This window comes from Psammomys obesus, unplaced genomic scaffold (genome assembly GCF_907164565.1).
Source record: "Psammomys obesus unplaced genomic scaffold, mPsaObe1.curated_primary_1811, whole genome shotgun sequence".
Classification (NCBI taxonomy): Eukaryota; Metazoa; Chordata; class Mammalia; order Rodentia; family Muridae; genus Psammomys; species Psammomys obesus.
This window is the reverse complement of record NW_026591086.1, coordinates 60,577,981-60,598,694: the sequence shown is the minus strand read 5'-3', so window position 1 is coordinate 60,598,694 and position 20,714 is coordinate 60,577,981. Positions and strand designations below refer to the sequence as shown.

Sequence of the window (20,714 nt, the reverse complement as noted above, 5' to 3'; positions counted from 1 at the left end):
TATTTTCTGGAATAAGGTCATCATTCATTCCCTCATAAATTAAGTTTGCTTTTATTAGATGCAATCTGTTGTCATTGATGTTCTGTATAGTAAATCTGATGGAACAATTTGTATTTATAGATTGTGTGTTTTATATTTCCCTGTATGTATGTCCATTGTACCAAGTCTCTAGGAGACCCATTCTTTCTGCATGCATATCTGGTGGGGAAGATTAGTTCTGCCACCCCGTTATAGTAGCTGATTGCTTTGATTATCCATCAGCAGTGCTCAAAGTCAGTCCTTTGCATAATTCTTTTTGTTCTCAATAAGTTTATTTCCTAAGATTTCTTACTACTTTCCTTGGAAATAATTATGAAAGACACACAGTCTGACCTGTGTAAAGAGTAAAAGGGAATTGAGGACACTTTCCTTATGTATTCTGAAAAATTTGGATTCTTGATTTACGCGTTTGCTTGTCCTGGGTGCTTTAGGGTGAGGACTAGATGTACAGCGGACATGACAACTTTTTCTCTATCTTTCTAATTGTTGGCATCCTAGAAATTAAGCAGAATGTACCATATCTAACTACTTAATTAATGATTCAACTACTAAACAATCTTTTTCCTCCTAAAGTATCCAATATCAAATTTGGTTTTTTAAACAAAAACTGAAACAACAACAACCACAAATCCTTTGTTGTTCCTTTAAGGAAGTATGAATTACTTTGTTAAGATTTCTTCTGAATATTACATGGATAATATATGTTTGCAATCCCTCAAAGAAGGATAGTGAGACAAAACTGACCATGGCTCAATTTAGAAAAACTGAAAATAGTAGAAGATTATTTTCAATTTTATTTTAGGAAAATATTATATCCTAGGGAAAGAATTAGGCTAAATGTCTAAGTTTTTTTTTTCTCAAATACAAGCGTAATCAAATCCAGAACATAAATTGTGTTGTTTTGGATAAGGGCCATAGGTCGTTAAGGGTTTGTGGCTTTCAAAATGGCACATAAGCCTGGATGGGTATCTGGAATACTGAGTGGGTTTCAAAGTTGTGATAGTTGAATTTGTAAATTAAGACTGTGTTGTATTTATTTTTCCTTTATTCTTAGTTCTCATTCAGTCTAATTCTGAGTTTGTATTTGAGCTGTTAGAGATAATTTCTTCCCTGGTGCTGCTGGAGTCCAGATGAACTCCAGATTCCTGAAAGTCAGTAGGAACAATGGTTTGCTTCCTATCTTCAGGGCTTTTGTTGGCTTTCATTAGTCTCCTGAAGGAATTCTTCAGTCATGGATTGTTAAACAAGCAGTGATGATCATCACCATTGGTGAACTTAATGTCCCCTTTTCAATTATCATGATCCCACTGTAATTTTTTAAAACCACAAGCAAGCCAAAGAGATTTGTTTATTTTCTCCTATTCATTACAAATTTGTCCTTGCTTGACATTCTCAAAAGGTGGTTTCTATCTTGTAGTCAAAGTCAAAGTCAAAGTATAGAAACATATTTAGGTGGTGAATAGGTTATGTCGTTGCCTGTCACCATGACATTTTTGTTGTTTGTTTTGATTTTTCTTAAATAAAAGTCTGTGAAATCTACTACTTTTTCATAGATATACTGATGTTGTCATGGCTATAGCCAAACACAGACAGACAAACAGTCAGACACACACACACACACACACACACACATGGCAAAGTCTGTTTTCTAAGAAAAAGAACTAATTGGAGTCTAGGTTACTGTGAGGCATATACCACAGTTTTCTTCTGTACTCTGTAACAGTGAACTCCAGAACATGGTGACTTACAACATATTTTCATGTTGTCTAAAAATTAGGATCATGTTTTGATCTTCATGGAATAATAATGTCTCCACTGCCTAAACTCTGTTCTAGTAATACTTAAATGGTAAGGATATTTCAGCACTTTTTCTTGTGAAAATATAAGAAAAGCAACACATACTTCTGTGATACATGCTAATTATAGAAATGATCAAAACTAGAGAGAAAATTACAACAATAAAAAAGGTACACTTGAGGTGATGAAAGAGGCCATAGGGAACTGAAGGAATTCTATGGAAGCAAAGTCTGGGAAACTACCACACATAGCTGTGATTAAAGTCAGCCCACAACCTGCTTAGGTATAGCCTGAGAGTTCAGGATGAATTTTTATTTATTCATTATTAATATTAAACAATTAAAGCAGCAGATCCCACAATGGTTTCTCTAATACATATTGTCCAGACCTTTATGGAAGTCTAAGTCTTGCAGTAAGAAGAGCTGAAGGTCATTGCACCATGAAGGGACAGTCAATGATTCATGTTTGAAAGTCACCAAACATATCATCAGAGCTGCTACTGAATTACTATAATTGGTTTTTTCTGGCTTAAAATGTATACAGAGAGAATGAAAATATAGAGAAGTGGAAAGAATGCAATCATCCATACTATACCTTAACTGCTTATATTTCCCTCATTTAACAAAACTGGCATTGATTACCAGCTCAGTAATAGAAATACAACTAATATTTCTGGGTCCCCTAATCTCAGGATAGAGGCAACAATTTTATAAATAGGTTAAATTCTGAGACACTTATTATTACTATAAAACCAGCACCAGTAAAATTGACTCTTCAAATACTTTTCAGTATTTAGTTTTCTAAGTAACACAGTGGAGGCATGTTTTCTTTACTTTTGGTGACTTAACCTAATAAAGTCCAAGCCATGATTCTAAAAATACATTATTAATATAAAATTTGCAAGTAAAATTTCACCTTAAAATAATACAGAAATGATTTTGCTATGTTATTTTTGGATTTTACAAATAATTCACATTTAGAGTAAAGGTATTTTTTTTTAGCTATAAATAAAGGTTGATTCAATTATGTGTATAAGTAGATTTAAGTGTATATATGCAAGAGAACCCCAAATATTGTACATTTTCATAATTAAATGTGAATTTCATACAGAGGAAAATTTCACCAAGAAAATAAACATTTTGTTCCTATCAGTGAGTGAATATTTGTAATTTTGATTTAAGCCATTTCTAGAATTTTGGGGTCCTTTTCTGAACTTCTGAAGTAGATGTCATTCTTGTTAACCCCACCATTTCTTTGAGGAAGTCTTTTTAAGGACAATGAATGCAGTATGAGGAGCTTTGTGTTTCTAACTAGACACTGTCTTCTTCAGAGGACACATTATATAAATTATTTTAAATATGAAAAATCAAATTTCTTGCACAGGTAACCCACTCCTAGTTTTAAAAACAAGATCTGTTAGTTCCTGGGATATAAAGTGGATATTCCAATTCCTTTTTTAAGTCTTTTTTGTTTTCCATGAGTAAATAGATGTTGACACAGAATATAAACAACTTATATCACTATCAAAATGTCAAATTGTACATTTCTTGTTTCTCCCTATATGAGATTCTTGTGAGTTTAAAGCCCTTGTGATTTGGTAAGCCCCCAGCCTACCACCACACCTCATATGTGTCTGTCATCATTGTCCCCATATGCAAATTCAGAGCCATATGGAATCCTGGAAAAAAAACTGATTGATTGGTTTATGTGAGAATAAATATTATTCTTATATTCTGATACAGTGTTTCCGGTGTCGGGATATGGAGTACTAAATACTATGTGATTTAGCATTTTTCTACTACATCTTGGTAAATATTGGATGTCAGAAAATACTTCGTTGTGAGGGCTTTTCTATGTTCTGTAGGGTGTTCAGCATTGTCTGTGGCCACTACCTCTAAAAATGTCCACAACACAACTACTTTTACCCTATCTAGTCTGACTACAAAACTCTCTGCAGACATTGCCAAATGTCTTGTGGGTTGAAAACTGCCCTCTTCAGTTGAGAAACATTGATGTCAATTATGGGAGAACAATCCTTTATGGTGTAATGATATCAGTTTGCTAAAGTCAATTTTAATGAAGACCACCGTTTCATTTAGGCAATCAGAAATAGAAAAACACAATGGTCTGTCCTGGTGCTACATATGCATGTTTTCCTCTGAATTTCTAAAATGGCCTAGAAATAAGAATCCAGTTGTCTCCCGTGGGATTATTAAGGATATTCGGTGCCAAGCCAGATTTCACAGGCATTTCCATTCCATCCATCCCAGCATTCACAGTTTCCACAGTTACAGATTCCATTCCCTGCAATAAAATAAATATGGGAATTACGGTTATGATAAGAGTGTACCATTAGAATATGTGGCTATGAATCATAACTGTTCATGAAAAAAACATTTCATTTATTCTCTCTAACGTGTCTTACAGTACAATGATATTATTATACTATGAGGCACCAAAGAGAAACCCATTTTAACATCCTTAATGGTATCTTTTGGATGCCATAATTTGTTTATAAGTTGTACACAACTTACATCTCTCAGCTAGGTGCCCCCATCACAGTTTTACCTTCAGTGAGTGGGCAAACCGTGTATGACCTATAAATAAACATCAGAAAGCATAAAGCCCCTTGATATGAACCTAGGAAAGCCAGAGAGCTCTAAAAATATCCTTGTGTAGTAAGGTGGGCAGAAAGTGATGGTCTAATTTAATGTTGTGCCAAAATAGTTATCTGTAACCTAAATAAAAGAGTTTGATTACAAAAATATTCTGGTTACTGAGAAAGAATTTTACTAGTGGTATACTGAAGCAGCTAAAACATAATAAGTGTAAGTACATTTTATAATTAAAATAATAACTTCAAGAGAACACATACATTATTATTTAATCTGGTTCAGTACTATTCATACCAATCATTAGAACTCAATAAATTAGGTTTGTGATGATATTACATAGTTAAACCTTTTTTATACTCTATTGTCATCTCTCCCATCAAACACACATTCATACATATACCAAGTTCCTAAAAAAAATAAACAAACAAAAATATGTTAATACACCAAATTGTGGCATTTGAGTGCTGCTTTAAATAATATTCCCACGCCCTCAGGACTATGTTAAAATGAAATAGTTATGAAGATAATTCTGCATTTGTATCACTGTCTTTCTGTGAGTTCATAGGACAGGTTACCTTGTAGAATTTTTTCAACAATTTTATATTCTGTCTTCATTCTTTTGCATTCTTCTAGGGAAAAATGTTGTTATGTATTAACAAAGGTCCGTGTCTCCTTTCAGAGTCATTACACATGGACATTGTTCCCTGGTGTATGTGGAAGCTGCCCTCTCTAAAGCATGGTGGGGTCATTTCACTCTATTCTCATACGTGGCACAAAACAATCAGTGTAGTTCAGTACTGCACCTGTGCAGATGAGACCGTCGTGTTTGTCGCAGTCTCTGTCATCACAGTCACAAAGTTCCCCTGAAATATACCACTCTTTTGCAGAACAAATGCACTTTCCACAGTGACAAGAACCTGAAATCAAAAAGGGTGTTTTTCACTGTCACCAGAGAAATAAAGGTTTCCATCAAGAAGAGAATATCACTGACATGCTGACAATAGACTTGTAATAACCTATCTTCTAAAGGTAAAAGTTTATTGAATAGCTGCTTTCTCAGAAGGGAGCTTGACTTACTGTAATTCGTAAAGGTCATCCAGGAAAGCCTTCATTATGGATCTAGACAGTTGCAATTAGCCTTGAGCAAATGTTTCTTGGTCTAGTCTGACTGAAATGTCAATGGAAGAGGATGTGGCTCATCCTTAGAGATGTTCTCCCCAAAAGGTATTCAAAATAGATGTTTAATTTGTTTCTTTATTTTTAAATGAATTTCATCTCAGGGTTTCTGTTTTCTAACAGAATCTAATACTAAATTATATTAAATGAAAATTCATTTTGTAATTAAATAATTACTAGGTTATTGAGCTCATCTTTGAATTTTGTTTACATGATATTCTTGAAATAGGAGCACACAAACTTTATATTGAATGGCAAGGTGAAGTGTTAAAAATGCAAATACAATCCCTCATATTTGGTCGATGCCTCAGGTTTGCCATTCAGGATTTTAGTTATGATCAAGAACAGTCCTAATGAACCCCAAGTGGGGTCCAGTCAATCTTCTTACTCATTAACAACTTCTTTCTGGTTACCTCCAATTTAATTAAAAAAAAACCATTTAGTTATTAAACTATTTGGGGGTATCTGGAAATCTTACTAATGGCATGCTTAAAATAAAAATGAGTTTTACGATATCGCAAAGAGAAGAAATTTCTTTTTGTATAAGTGTCTTTAGAGACAAGCTTGAAAAAGCTGTTTTTGCTACAGCTAGGACAACCATAGAACTCAAAAGGACTTCTTCCAGTTCTTTGTTTAGCTTTTCTTTGTGGATATAATTTCCTTTTCCTAAAAGATTCTGATAGTTATTAGCAAGTCACCAATCTTCTTGAGAGAAAGTGAAGTAGTAAAGGTTTTTAATGAGTTAGGAAACCTCCAAACTCATTAAGTTCTAAATACACAGAGGAGAAAGTGCCTCAAAAATTGAGTGCTATGTAAATTCATGCCATAGAAACAGGTACATGCATTTAGGTGAAAGAATCTCCCACAACAAAATTTTAGTTTGGCCATTCCTCATCATACATCCATGGCAAGCAAGTAGTCAGAACAGCTATAATGCAAGACATTTATTTATATTTATTTTTACTTCTTTGTTAAGTGCAGCACGGTTTCACTTAATCTTGTTTTCCTGAGAGTCTGGGTTGACTTACAGACTCTTCAGGGCAATATATGAAGATAAATTTTGAGGCATAATTGACAGCCTGGTGGTTTCCCAGGGGCTTATGTGCTGCTCTAGTGGGAAGAGATAAAGACCTTGTACCCTCATCAAGGCAGAGTGTGTCCTCATTTTTCAATTTACTTTTTCTTAAATTTAAATATTCTATCTAAAATTTCTAGGCATGAAAATATTGAAAGATCAATTGCTTGTTTAACAAATGGTTAGTGAAACACCTAAATGGATACTCCATTGTCTATCTCAGAGATGTTCCCAAAAGGACATCACATTTAGTGGCTTATTTACATAAGAGAAAAGGGATTACATGTTTAAAGAATTAAGGATTTTTATGTTTCTAACATAGTGTCTCTCACATCATGAAGTTACTTCTACAACAGAAATAAAAGACTTTATATCCTCATGCCATTACTATGTCATATCTAGGACGCCTTTCATGTGCATCGTCATTCTTATCAGGAGTTTACACTTTATCTTTGAACTTATCTCTCGCCTGGAAGTGATTCTTATTAGTTCTTTTGTTTCTGGAATACTCAGCTGCAAAGAATAGCGAGATATTATCCTGAAATGAGCACGCTCAGCTAAAGTAAATATGGTTTATGTGCAGAGAGTATTTGACAAGTTCTAGCTCCAAATATAGTAGATGTCATAAAGTGATTATAATAAAACAGGGGTTTGATTTTGTATATGCCATGGAAGTAATTTTCGTGGTCACCATAATCGCAGGTTTGTTGTTTCCGTTTGTTGATGACTGTAGGAAATTTTCTACTCCCTGCATAAATAGGAACAATAGAGCATGTGGTACTAAATCAATGTGTGTAGTCATTAAGACCTATAATAGGCCTCTATTTTTGTGAGCTCTGGCTGCTCTTATAAAGAACCAATAACAGGGGTAGACTATCCCTCTCTAGAAAGGGGGAAAGCATGAGGAGAAGATTCTGTTTAGCAAATGTAAGCTTCCTGAACACCCAGAAGTGAGAAACTGTTCAACTCCACAGGCTCGAATCCATTCCCATTGGAGGCCCAACCCAGTCATAGACTGCAGCTGGCCCATCCTGTCAGGAACTCTAATGATAAGCCTGAAACCACAACACCACTAATTCATTTGTTTTTATTCTCCAAAAGGACTTTTAACAATGGCCTTGTTTCGCTGGCTTTTATTATTGGGCAAACTTTTCATCTATTTGTATAACCTTCCAAAGATTTAAGGAGGAGAAAGAAACAAACATCCTTCAAAGATGAGAATAAAAAAGCAGAAAGAATGGGGGAATTGTCTTGGCCCACATTCCATAAACAGTTAACAGGCTACCTTAATCTGATTCAATCCACCATCTAGCCATCTATCTATCTATCTGTGATGACTGTCACAGCAAAAACATCCACATAGTTTCATAAATAATCAGTTCTTTCCTACTTGTCTGACAGGAGCCATCTGGACATGGCAACCAGGACACTAGGATAAGGTTTGTCTTGAAAAGTATAACATTTACTCATTCTCTCTTCTGAGCAGACAGAATGGTGATAACTGATGAATCAGGCAACCCTAGACATACTAATGATATGGATGTAGCTCTATCATTGACAGCTTAAAGATACAATTTAAGATGTGTCCCATAATGATCTCTGTAAGAATATTGGAGCGAATACTTAAATCTAGGGTAACATTATTAAGACAAACATGTCACCATGGAGCCAAATAAGTAAGTAAATAAATAAATAAAGCCCCAAGCCAATCAACAAATGTCACCATCAATTCTGCAAAGGTAGCTAACCCTAGGGGCAACATGGCCACTAAGCATATCTCTCTTGATCATTTACAAAAACAATTTCAGTTTGGGGGCAAGGCCCCATTCCATTATTTACTTTCTTTTACAGACATCATGCCTGACAAAATGCTGCAACCTGACACCCCAGCAGGCAGTTTTCACTATTGTACTAATGACATCATCTATTATAATGGTCACAACAATGTATCTTGTTTTAAATTTTTCTATGGAGTGATTTATTGTCTTGGCTATAAATTTATAAGAAATAAAATGCTATTTATTCATCGTCTCCTGAAGTGATGGCTTTATTCACAGTTCCTAGCAAGCACCTGGTTCACACTTGTTATTTTAGTGGGTGTGGGCTACAAAGTATCATGGCATGCAGTCACAAGCTAATTTCAGGCTTACACCTGTACCAACATAAGAGGGAAAAACTCAAGATATACTTTGAGAGCACCAAGATGGGGGTATTACTGTGAGAGTTTTGGAAAAATTATACAGCATGTAGAAAAGTTCGTAAGATTTATCAAGGATGTAGAATGGAAGGATGTGAGAATATCTTCCTCATTTACCATGCTGAAATCCCCAGTCTCTCACATGCTGTGTTTGTACTGTGGTTCTTGGGGTGAGTTGTGGGATGATACTCTCCATGGAGACCAGCAATAACATCCTTGTTATCCTCTGTAACAAAGACGAATTACAGTTGCAAGAGCTTAGCCACAGCCCCTTCAATAACCCTGTACAGATACCACCAGAAAGGAGGAAAAGAGTCTTCAACCATCTGCTGCCCGTCTTTAACATGAACAATGAAACACAAAATGGAAAGCCTTGGGAAGCGTTTACCTCCCTCTTTGAAGTTAGCCATGCCTAAGAACACTATCGATTTAGACATCTAAGTTCTCAACCCTCCTTGATCTGCCAGTGTACTCCCACCACCCAAAGCAAATAACTGGGAAAGCATGAAGGAGGGATTTGTGTGTGCTTTGGTTGTGAGGAAATACTTTTGAGTCAATCATTAATCAGCTTTTGTGCTTTTTCACTTAAAAAAGATTTCTTTCACTAAAAATACAGATGTGTAGACTCAGTGCACAGGAGAGCAAGTCAGAAGAGGACGCCTGAGCCCTGGAGCTGGTGTTGTAACAGCTGCAGTTGTGAGAGGCCCAGTGTGGGTATTAGGAACAAGTGCTCTTTATTGCTGAGCCTCTCTCTAGCATCTCTCAACATGTTTGCATTTTTATATGCAAATTATGTAACTGAAAATTCTGAAACTCTAATAAGGACTCAGTGTTTATAATTTTAAGGGAATAATTTTGCATAAAATTCAGGCTAGGAAATAGATTTACTGTAAATCACTGTGCTGGTGAATATAGCTGTGTGGGCTCTTTTTATTAATTCCCCCCCGTTAGGGGAAAGGGCTCTTATTGTCCCCATTCCCCTCTCATTCTTAGAGAAGGGGAGGCCTCCAAGGGGTACTAACCCACCCTGAACTCCAGTAGCAGTCAGGACTTTCAGTGAGGCCTGACTAGGCAGCCCAGCTAGGGGCAAGGGATGCAGAGGCAAGAGAGTCGGAGGCAGCCTTACTCCCTTTGTTAGGGGACCCATATGTTTACTAGCTGCACATCACATCTGCCACACATGTGTCGGGGCCGGGTCCAGCCCCTGTGGGCTCCTTGGTTGGTGGTTCAGTCTCTGTGAGCCCCATAGGCCCAGGTTAGTTCACTCTGTAGGTCTTCTTGTGGTGTCCCTGACTCCTCAGGCTCCTTCTTTCCTTCCTTGTACTCTTCCACATAACTTCTTGAACTTAGGCTAGTGTTTGACTGTGGTTCTCTGCATCTGTTTCCATCAGCTGCTGGATAAAGCCTCTCAGAAGACAGTTATGCGAGGATGTGTGTTCTTATGGTATTTGCAACTGGATGTGATTCATCCAGGCAAAGGCCTGTTTATGATGAGGTTCTAAACAAAATATTTTTAAAAATCACACCTGTGTTTTAGTATGAACGAAATCTTCATTTGGTAAAGTATTTGTGAAAAGTTTGGAATATTTCCATCTTTTGCACAAACAAAAAGCACCTCAGTTCCCACACCTGTTGCTGATGCTCAGCTTTCAGGGTTCACATAATCTGAGTGGCTTTTTCTCAGACAAAGTTTATTCTGGAGGAACTGGTTGCTACCTGCTGTTACGGGGGACCAAATATCTGAGTGGGGATCCAGTCTAGGCTCCAGCAGTAATACTCACCCTTTCCAGAGCACAGTGTGCCATCTGCTGACTCGCACAGACTCTTGCTCTGTTCTTCTGTCATATTACACTTCCGCAGGTGTTGGCAGAGCTTGCCAAACCATCCTTTCTCGCAAACGCAACGGCCACAGGAACACATGCCATGGCCTATGAAGCAATCATAGGATGAGGAAAAGTGAAAGATGTCAATTACTAGCCAGAAAAATCAGACTTTCTAAGATAGAGTGTAAATCACAGGGTCTCATCTCCATCAGACATACTTTCCTTACAGACAGTCATTCTGACACACCAGTATTTAAAATAGTGTTACAGCTATCGAACTTAGTGTGACACATTTAGATGTGATGTAGGAGATAAGCTTCCAAGTAAGAAATCTTGAAATTATTGAAAATGGAATTATGGCTTCTTTCTGGATATTGATCCTTTCTCCTTTACATTTCTATCAGCAGCAGGTGCTGGTGTCATTCTTCACTTTACACACCACAGCGCCCATTTAAATTTGAAGGCTAGTCACGTTATCACTGCTTGCAGCATTTGTTGTCTGCTTTCCCGTGCTCTACTAATAAAAACAAAGACATTACTAAGGATTTTATCTTTGCCCTTTCCTCTTCATGAAGAAGAGTGGATAGAGCATAAGTACTCATGCCTTTTATTGGTGTAAAAAAGTTAAAAATTGCATGAGGCTTGTTCACATTTAACTTTTGTTTTTTGTCTTTATTTCTGATGCTTGTTCTGTTTTTTTGTTATTGTTGAAATGTTTATCCTTTTATATACAACACTGTGTTTATGACAGTTATATCGGAGTATATAATCCTGTTTAACTGTGCACAAACTACTAGACTCCTGAATTTCCCAGTTTAGTTTCTTATTTCTACCTATTGTTTTGTTTCTTTCCCAATAGTCACACTTTCTTACAGCCAGATTCAGTTATTTGACTAGAAAGGATTGCTCAAGTATCTACTGTTAACAGAGTATGTTGCCAGAAACCAGGGCATAGGAAATGAAAGATGATGGGCACACTGATCCTTCTGTGTTCCCCAGGACATGTATCATTGTCATCTACACTGACAGGTGCTTCTGGTTCTGTGTTCTCCATTCTGTCTTGATCATGTGTTCTATGATACTCATCTCTGTTTATGAAAAGGTTAATGGACCGGACTCCCTTGTTGAGAAGTTATTATTATGATTTATTTAACATATCCACCCATGAATCCAGGTAGTGATTTCCATAACATATGACAATCTGAAAGGTAATATAAAGCAGATTAGAGACCACTTGAAAAGATATATGGACAAATACACCTATTCCCAGTAGCCTTTCCTCATACACTAAATCCTGTGTTGTTATAGCCCGTGAAGTCAGGTGTTGTCTCCACCTTACAGATGGGAAGTTGAACCTCTGAGGACTGTGCTATTGTTTAAAATCCTATAGCCCAGTCACACAGGACCAGAACTTTTTTCTAGTTTCTCTAATTTCAAGGCCCACATGCCTTCCATGGCAGCACAGCACCTTTCGTTTTAGGAAAGGAGCTGCCTAGTAGTAATTCCTCAGCATCTGTCTCTTTAACTTATACTTCATCTGTACACTTGTACCTAACTCCCCTTCCAAGTCTCCCCACAACAAGGTTTCTCATGCCCTTTGATAATCCACCTTGATTTTATCCTAATGTTTGATAATTCCCACTGCCTTTCTTTAATAATCTCCAGTTATCCTTCAATACTTTTTGACAATTAATCAAATGATAAAAATTTTCCATTTCTGTCTATCTGTCTGTCTCTGTCTCTATCTCCCTGTCTCCCCTCACATCTCTTCCTCCCTCCTTCCCTCCCTCCCTCCGTGTGTGTGTGTGTGTGTGTGTGTGTGTGTGTGTGTGTGTGTGTGGCCTGAAGAGGCTAGAAAAGGCATTTAGATCCCCTGGATTTACAGACTGCTGTGAGGTGCTGACAACAGAATCTGGTACCTTAGAAGAGTAGCAAGTGCTCTTAACTGCTGAGGCATCTCTCCATCATCCACAACTGCACCGTACTTTTTGAGACAGGATTTCCCACTGACCCTGGGGATTACTTACTTGGCTAGTCTGCTGGCCTGGAAAGCACAGTGATCCTTCTGTTTCTGCCTTCCATGCAGTGGTATATGCCACTTATGCCTGCCTTTGACATGTGTTTTGGTTGTCAGACTCAGGTCATAATGCTTTCACAGGAAGTGCTTCACCAACATACCTTGTTTCCAGCCCAAATCATTAGATTTCTGTTAACTATAAATGTTTCAGGGATGTGCCTTTAGTACATAAATCTCCCAAAGCCTTATTCCTGCCATGCTTTACTTGATGCTCTGTTACCATCCTAATGAGCACTTTCCTAATATCACTACATGATTTTCTTTCCAAAAGTAATCCTTTGGTATTGTTCATTTCTTTTAAATGCACAACTGTTCTAGTCATTCAATTCAAAATGTTTTGAATAACGATCTCTTCAACTCCTTCTGTCAGGGGAGCTGTCAAGTCCTGTTAGTATTAGCTACAACATAACATCATAATCCTTTGAGACATCTCCCTTCCAGGTCTCTCATATTCTTGCTCACACCGCCCTATCCTATGCTTCTCACGTAACACAGCTTTCCTCCTAGTGCTGTGGGATTTTCTATTGCTCGACCAGAAGGTCTTCATATGCATTAGAGTCCTAAAAAGTAGAGTTCTAAGCTGTTATTTTAATTTTATGTCTTCTCTTCTCACTTTAACCTCACTGACCCAAGTTTCCTGTGCATTTCTTACACTTGCTTAAGTGGAATGTCTTCCTCTCTCAATACGCACTATATCCAGGCCCTGACAAATCTACAAATCTCAGCAAATGACTGACTATACGTCCACAAAGAATTTTCTGATATCTGCAAGTTGAACTCATTTAATCCCTTATGAATTTATTTTTTTATTTGTGTGTGTGTGTGTGTGTTACTTGGGTTCAAATCCAAGGCCTATGAATACACTTTATAGCATTTTACACTACTTTGAGTTACATTTTGAAACTTCTATACATTTTACTTCTCACTTTGCATGGAAATCTGTAGTGTCAAGGAAGGCAGTCTGCTATTACAGAGTCAGTGGTTCCTAACAAAGAACAATATAATATGAAATACGTATGAAGAAAAAAGGGATCATATTTGCCATTTATTAGACCACTTAACATATCCTTTTACAAAATAAAATCGGCAACTATAACAGACAATAATCAAAATGCATTGGCATTTAAATTTTGATTTGTCACTTTATATTTTACTTAAATTATTAATTTTAATAGTGTATTCTTCATAAGTGAGTATAATTCAGTCATCAACTCAAGAAATGTTTGTTATGCACTGGGTATTATATTAACAGTTTGTAAACAGTAGTATAAAGCATGTATTGATACTATTTTTATGACACTTATAGTTTCCCAGGGGTGAACACAAGTCACAGCAAAAATTACACTTGGGTTACTGGAGTTCGAAGAGGCTGTTCCTACATGCAACAATGAGAACAGGGCAAACCAGGGTACTCGGAGGATCCAACAATCAACGTTCTAGGGGGAGAGCCCAGACATCTTTAGCACAAGAAATAGCTAGACATGTTTCAGGCAGTGAAGGCCAACTCTTTGAAGAAAAATGACTAAATGGTTAATAAAATGGGAGTGAAGTTCAGCAATAAGTACATAGCAAGTTGCATATTTTGGGTAAAGAACTTCAATCTGTCCTGAGAAGAATGGAGAAATGACAGAAGACATTAAACTAGATGATGTGGCATTATTAACAATTTGCAACATCACTTAAGTTACTCAGTGTGGTTAGGTGTGTTAGGGAATATGAATTGGGAGAATGTAGAAGGTAATTGATGATCAAGTCTAAATGGAAATAAGGAGAAACTGTTGATTTGAGTTTTGTCTTGATGGTAGAATGTGCGCCTATGCGATAAACTGTGGAAATAGATGTTACACATATGGGGAAAAATCATTGGTGTTCTGTCTAAAAATTAATAAGTTCATTTTATTAAATAAAGAAGTTTCAGAAGTTTGAATAAAAAAACATTGACTCTTTGTTGAATCTCCTGTGTTTAAAGACCCTTAAGACACTGAACTACAAGGTCAGACAAGTAATGACTTCATCTAGGAGCTCAAAGAACAGGTTGAGGCTGATTCTAAGCAAACATATACTGATATTTTCAACAGTGCACACCATTTTGAGTTTTAGAAGTGAATGAGCCCAAGCAGGAAGAATAAGTTCTCACAAACTCTCAGTTTCAAGTAAACTAATCCATTTTATCTTTTACTGATTAAACAATTCCCTCTATTTATCTGATATCTTTCTCCCTTTCTTAATATTAAGAAAAACCTCAATGTTTGTTTGTTTGTTTCAGAGAAGTGATACTATGTCCAACTTGGAGAGTATCTGATGTACATGGTCATATGATTTGGCTCTAATAAATGAAAAATAAAAGAAACTCTCTCAGTGAAGTTTCCAGGAAACTTATACTTTAAAGGGAATGAGACAAACAGGTATTTTGCATCCATTCTTTTCTATCTCTTCCTCCTCTTTTATTTTTCCCTGAAAAATGGACACATTAAAGGCTGTCTATGATAATGAAAATAAAACTCATGTTTGGAAAGCAGGACAGAGCACAAATGAAGACAGAAGAGGCTTAGGACATGGGTGGGACTCTGACATCCATCTTCCTTCCTATTTGTGGAGTGCCACCATACAGAGTTAGGGTCAATGTCCTTAGCTAACCACAGTCCTGACTGGTATGTGATTTTAAGATGCCATTGGTGACACTCCCTTAAATTCTGCACTGTCCATCTTAGAAAGCCTTCCTCTTCCTCAGAATATGAACCCAGCAGTTTTCTGACATTGCTAAATTTATAATCATAGCCTGTTTGGTTTCCTTCAGATTCAGCCATGAGCAGGATAAATCCCAGAAGAAATAGGAACTGATTGCGTAATTAAGAGGTGGCTCCTCATTATTCTTTCTCGCTTCTTAAATTGGACTCCTGGGCAGCTATTCCAGAAGCAAGGGGGAATTAAAAACAGCAATAGGCAGCCTTTTCCTCATTCTCATCCTGGTGTAGGGCATGGAAAAGGGAAACCCTGATTAAACTTAAATTCACTTAAATAATTAAACACATGTAAGACAGCACTGGAATATATTTTGTACAGAATTTGAAAGTTATGTCTTGCTGAAAATGAATATATCTTAGGAACTATCACTCAGACAAAGCATTTTTAAATAGTGAATTATTTCAAAAGAAATCCATGCCAATTATAAGTTATATTTATTTTATTTGTTAACAAAAATGCACAAAGAAAATCTTGATACCCTGTGTGGTGATGGAACATGACTCACCCACAAGCTAATTAAATGAAGAAAGGTCCTACCTCACACTGATTTTCTTTTTGCCATTTTTATGACTCGTTTTGAGGTTGCAATTTTGGTTTAATCAAAACTAATATGTTTAAAATTATGAAATTAGTTACATTCACCTTTGAATACAATAGCTAATTTATCTTAACCTGACAGAGTAGGTTTAACCATCTTTAGTTTTATTGTTAGGGGAATGGATAAACAACATTGGCTCTTGGTTTTTACATGCTTTCTGGTTAGGTAAACATGCAGATGTTTGCAGTTTACATATTTGCTGCTTATATTCTCAAACAGTCTCTGTGTTTGAGTGAGAAGCTGTATTAGTTTTCTGGCCACAGTCTGAACATGCAGCATTCTCACTAAATCTCAAGGAGAGCCCATGAATCAGTCTGGTGGTAAACTGACCACAAGGTCCAAACTCAAATGTTCAATTTATTCATTGAGCCCAACCTAGAAGAAGGCTGCTCACATACTTCATTTTTACTTAGTAATGGTGGGTGTCCCATCACTGGCTTCCTGAAACAGGGGAGCACTAGTTAACTTTAACTCTCAACTTGACACAGCCTACAATCACCTGAGAAGGAAGTCTCAATTAAGGGATTTTTCAAGATCAGACTGGCCCATGAGTATGTTTCTTGATTGTTAATTGATGTAAGAGCTGAATGATAAATGCAATTTAATGTACTAGAGAATTTGGAGTTTCCCTAGCTATATTATCAAAATAGTTCAGTGGTGTTAATGAACTTAGATTTAAAAACAAAGAACCCAGGGTAAGATGATCAATCCTCATACAGAAAGGCAAAGAGAATGGATATCAGAAGATGGAGAAAACAGGGAATAGTACAGGAGCCTACCATACAGGGTCTCTGAAAGACTCTACCCAGCAGGGTATCAAAGCAGATGCTGAGACTCATAGCCAAACTTTGGGCAGAGTGCAGGGAATCTTAGGAAAGAAGGGGGAGATAGAAAGACCTGGAGAGGACAGTAGCTCCACAAGGAGAGAAACAGAACCAAAAAAATTTGGGCCCGGGGTCTTTTCTGAGACTCCAGCCAATGACCATACATGGAGATAACCTAGAACCCCTGCACAGATGTAGCTCATTGTAGCTCAGTGGCTACCATGGGATCCCTAATTATGGGAACAGGGACTGTCTCTGACATGAACTCAGTGGCTGGCTCTTTGATCACCTCCCCACTGAAGGGGAAGCAGCCTTACCAGGCCACAGAGGAAAACAATTCAGCTAGTACTGATGAGACCTGATAGGCTAGGTCAGAGGGAAAGGGAGGAAGACCTCCCCTATCAGTGGGCTTGGGGAGGGGCATGGGAGGAGATGAGGGAAGGAAGGGTGGGGTTGGGAGAGGCTGAGGGAGGTGACTACAGCTGGGATACAAAGTGAATAAACTAATTAATAAAAATGTAAATTACAAAAGAGTTCTACCTCTTAAAGGAAGCCTATAAAAATACAATAAAATGTCAGATATTATTTTGGGTGACATATATATTTGGCTTTTCAAGACACAGTTTCACTGTGTAGCCTTGGTTGTTCTGGAACTCACTTTGTAGAACAGGCTGGTCTCAGACTCAGAGATCTGTCAGTCTTTGCCTCAGGAATGCTGGGATTAAAGGTGTCTGCCACCAACATCAGGTTTGGATGATATTTTGATGAATAAATTTAATTATTTTTTGCTATTCCTTAGTTAAGTGTTTCAAAGAAAACACTTATTTAAAAGTAACTTTCAGTATTCATTATTTTCTGGAAAAATCAATAATGAAATCTGCAGGAAACAAATGGAACTAGAATATATTATATTACGTGACTATCTAGAATCAGAGGATACATGCTATGTTTTTCTCCTTTATGTTCTTACATTATGTTTCTAACATTTACATAAATATATTTTTGTGAAAGTAAGTGTGGCTATAAGCTCAGAAACAGCTAAACAGGGGTCCGCTAGACAGGAAAAATAATATTTGGAAGATGAATTGGGAAGAATAAAATAACAGAGGCTAGGTAGGGAAAAAGGTAGAAGTAGGAACACTGAGGGTGAGAGAATGGAGAAGAAGGGAGGGCTCAGCCTTTCCTAAGCATGAAAACGCTATAAAACACTTTTGTTACTTTTCATTCGACTAAAAATGAGTTAAAAGGACAAAATCTATAACAATGTATAAAAATAGAGGTAAAACCTTTTTTATTGTAAATAATAATTGAGTAAAGTGCCCCAACCAAAGCTCGTCCAACCCTGGTTCAGGGTCGACTAAGAACACCCTAAGGGTGCGAGGAGGTGTGCCCGGAGGGCTAGTCAGCAGTTGGGAGCCCTCACGCCGCCGAGGACGAAGGTTGGTTTCACAGCAGCGGTGCTAAGCAGCGCATAGCTACCTAAAACTCTGGCTCCAAGGAATCTGATGCTTTCTCCTGGTAGCTGTGAGTCCTGACATGCACTGGATGCTCATGCATAGCCTCAGGCATCTTCACATACACGTAAAACAAATATTTTTAGAAGTCAGAAGGGTTTGAAATATCTTCCATCAACATAACAAATACCTTTTATTCTATGTGACTTTGTTTAGCCTTCACAGACCTAGATACTTTCATATAAAACATCACTCAACCAAAGATGTAAATCCAGTCCAAGCCTACTCCAACTTGAAGAATTTTATGCTTCAAAACTAGGAAAAATTTTCATTTTCTCTTTATGTGTGGACGGATGTTTATCTCTTTATATTCGATGGATGTCCTTTTTTGCTAAGTTTGAAAAATAACTTGAGGCAGGGAAGGTGATGGAGGGAGAAGAGAAGAAGAGAGTTTGATTATATCCACACTCACAGCACCTTGCTGAGGCACGTGCCTCATGGAGGCATTGCATACAGAGGAAATGACTTCCTGAAGGAAGTCATCTAGAAGCAGATCTGGCTGCTTTATTCAGAAGAATGTGAGAAGATGAGGCTCAGAAAAAAAAAATATATGATATATAAATATATATACAATCATTATATGTGTGTGTGTGTGTGTATAAAAAGACAGAGTCATGATATATCCCAACTTCTCCATCCCAGGTGCCCTCGATGAAGACCCATTCTTTTCAACAATGTGACAGCTGGTAAATGCAAAGTGTAAGCTCTTGCATCACTCTAACATTGCAAAGGAGAGTAGGATTCACCCAGGTTGACCCTGGCTCTATCATTAAATCATGAATGTTTATAAATGTTGTTTATTCTCTAGAGTTAGATTCTCTCTTCTAAGGTTCAAGTAAATATTCAGATTGGTATTCCAAACCAGTCTCCTTTTAAAGATGTGGGGAAGAAACCAATACAGCGTCAGACACGCGGCATTCTGCTTCGAGGGTTATAGCTATATGATCGTCTTCTCTTCAGATCATAGACCAGATACATAAAGTTAAACTCTACAGTACACGGATATTAGTGTTTCTATCTCAGAAGACAAGCTTGACCCCCGCAAGAGCCCAAGTCTCATTCTGTGACTCCTCAAAATGGGTTTCAGGAACTCTACAAAGACATCCTTGTTGTTAAAAAAGTCATGAGAATTTTTGCTTCCTTACGAACTACTTGCTGTACTTTTGTTTCAAGTTTAAACACCTTCCACAATGGAGGATCTCCTGTGTTTTAAGACCAACCAAAAATAGAAGAAAACCATGATATTGAAACAGTCAAGGCCCATGTAATATTTTTCATAAAGCAATAATCAGAAAATACAGAAATTAAAAACACATTATTTTAATTCACCACCTTAATGAAACCACAATGTGAAAGTCAGTGCAAAGCTAAGGTAGGAAGCACCGTTTACCTTTCCGGTGGCATTTAAGATGATCTAGAGCGTATAGATTTCATTATGTTTATCATATCTTATAGGTCTATATAAGTGAGTATATACCGTGTTTGTCTTTCTCCCTCTGGGACACCTCGCTCAGGATGATCTTTTCTAGATCCCACCATTTGCCTGCAAATTTCATGATTTCCTTCTTTTTGATTGCTGAGTAGTATTCCATTGTGTAAAAATACCACAATTTCTGTACCCATTCCTCCGTTGAGGGACATCTGGGTTGCGGACATGGGGTAAGATTATCAATCCTCGTTTAGAAAGACAGATGGGATGTGCATTGAACATATGACAGGAGTCTACTGAGCGCATTTGAAAGACTCTAACTAGCAGTGTTTTCAAAGCAAAGACTCATGACCAAACCTTTGGCAGAGTACAGGGAATCATAAGAAAGAAGGGGAGTTAGTCTGATGAGGAAAGGATAGGAGCTCCACAAGGACCAAATATATCTGGGCACAGGGTCTTTTCTGAGACTGACATGCAACCAAGGACTATGTATGATTGTAACCTAGAACCTCTGCTCAGATGTAGCCTGTGGTAGCTCAGTAACCAATTGGTTTCCCATAGTGAGGGGAACAAGGACTATTTCTAACAGGAACTCAATGACTGGTTCTTTGGCCTCCCCACCCCCCAAGGGAGGAGCAGTCCTGTTAGGCCACAGAGGAGAGCTTTGCAGCCAGTCCTGAAGATACCTGATAAAACAGGATCAGATGAATGGGGAGGAGGTCCCCCATATTAGTGGACTTGGCAAGGGGCACGGTGGAGATGAGGGAGGGAGGGAGGGACTGGGAGGGAATGAGGGATCGGGACA

General features: G+C 37.5%; 1 protein-coding gene across 2 annotated transcripts in view; it reads right to left on the bottom strand.

Moving 5' to 3' along the window:
* Positions 1–3,612: 3,612 nt before the first annotated feature.
* Itgbl1 (integrin subunit beta like 1) overlaps positions 3,613–20,714 on the bottom strand; it is a 307,337-nt gene continuing 290,235 nt past the window's right edge. For both annotated transcript variants that reach the window (XM_055609725.1, XM_055609726.1), the window contains 3 exons: positions 10,681–10,827; positions 5,255–5,368; positions 3,613–4,140 (listed from right to left, as the gene is read on the bottom strand). In XM_055609725.1, the coding sequence (XP_055465700.1) occupies positions 4,049–4,140; positions 5,255–5,368; positions 10,681–10,827 (353 nt within the window). In that variant the 3' untranslated portion in view covers positions 3,613–4,048. The remainder of the gene's footprint in view (positions 4,141–5,254; positions 5,369–10,680; positions 10,828–20,714) is intronic.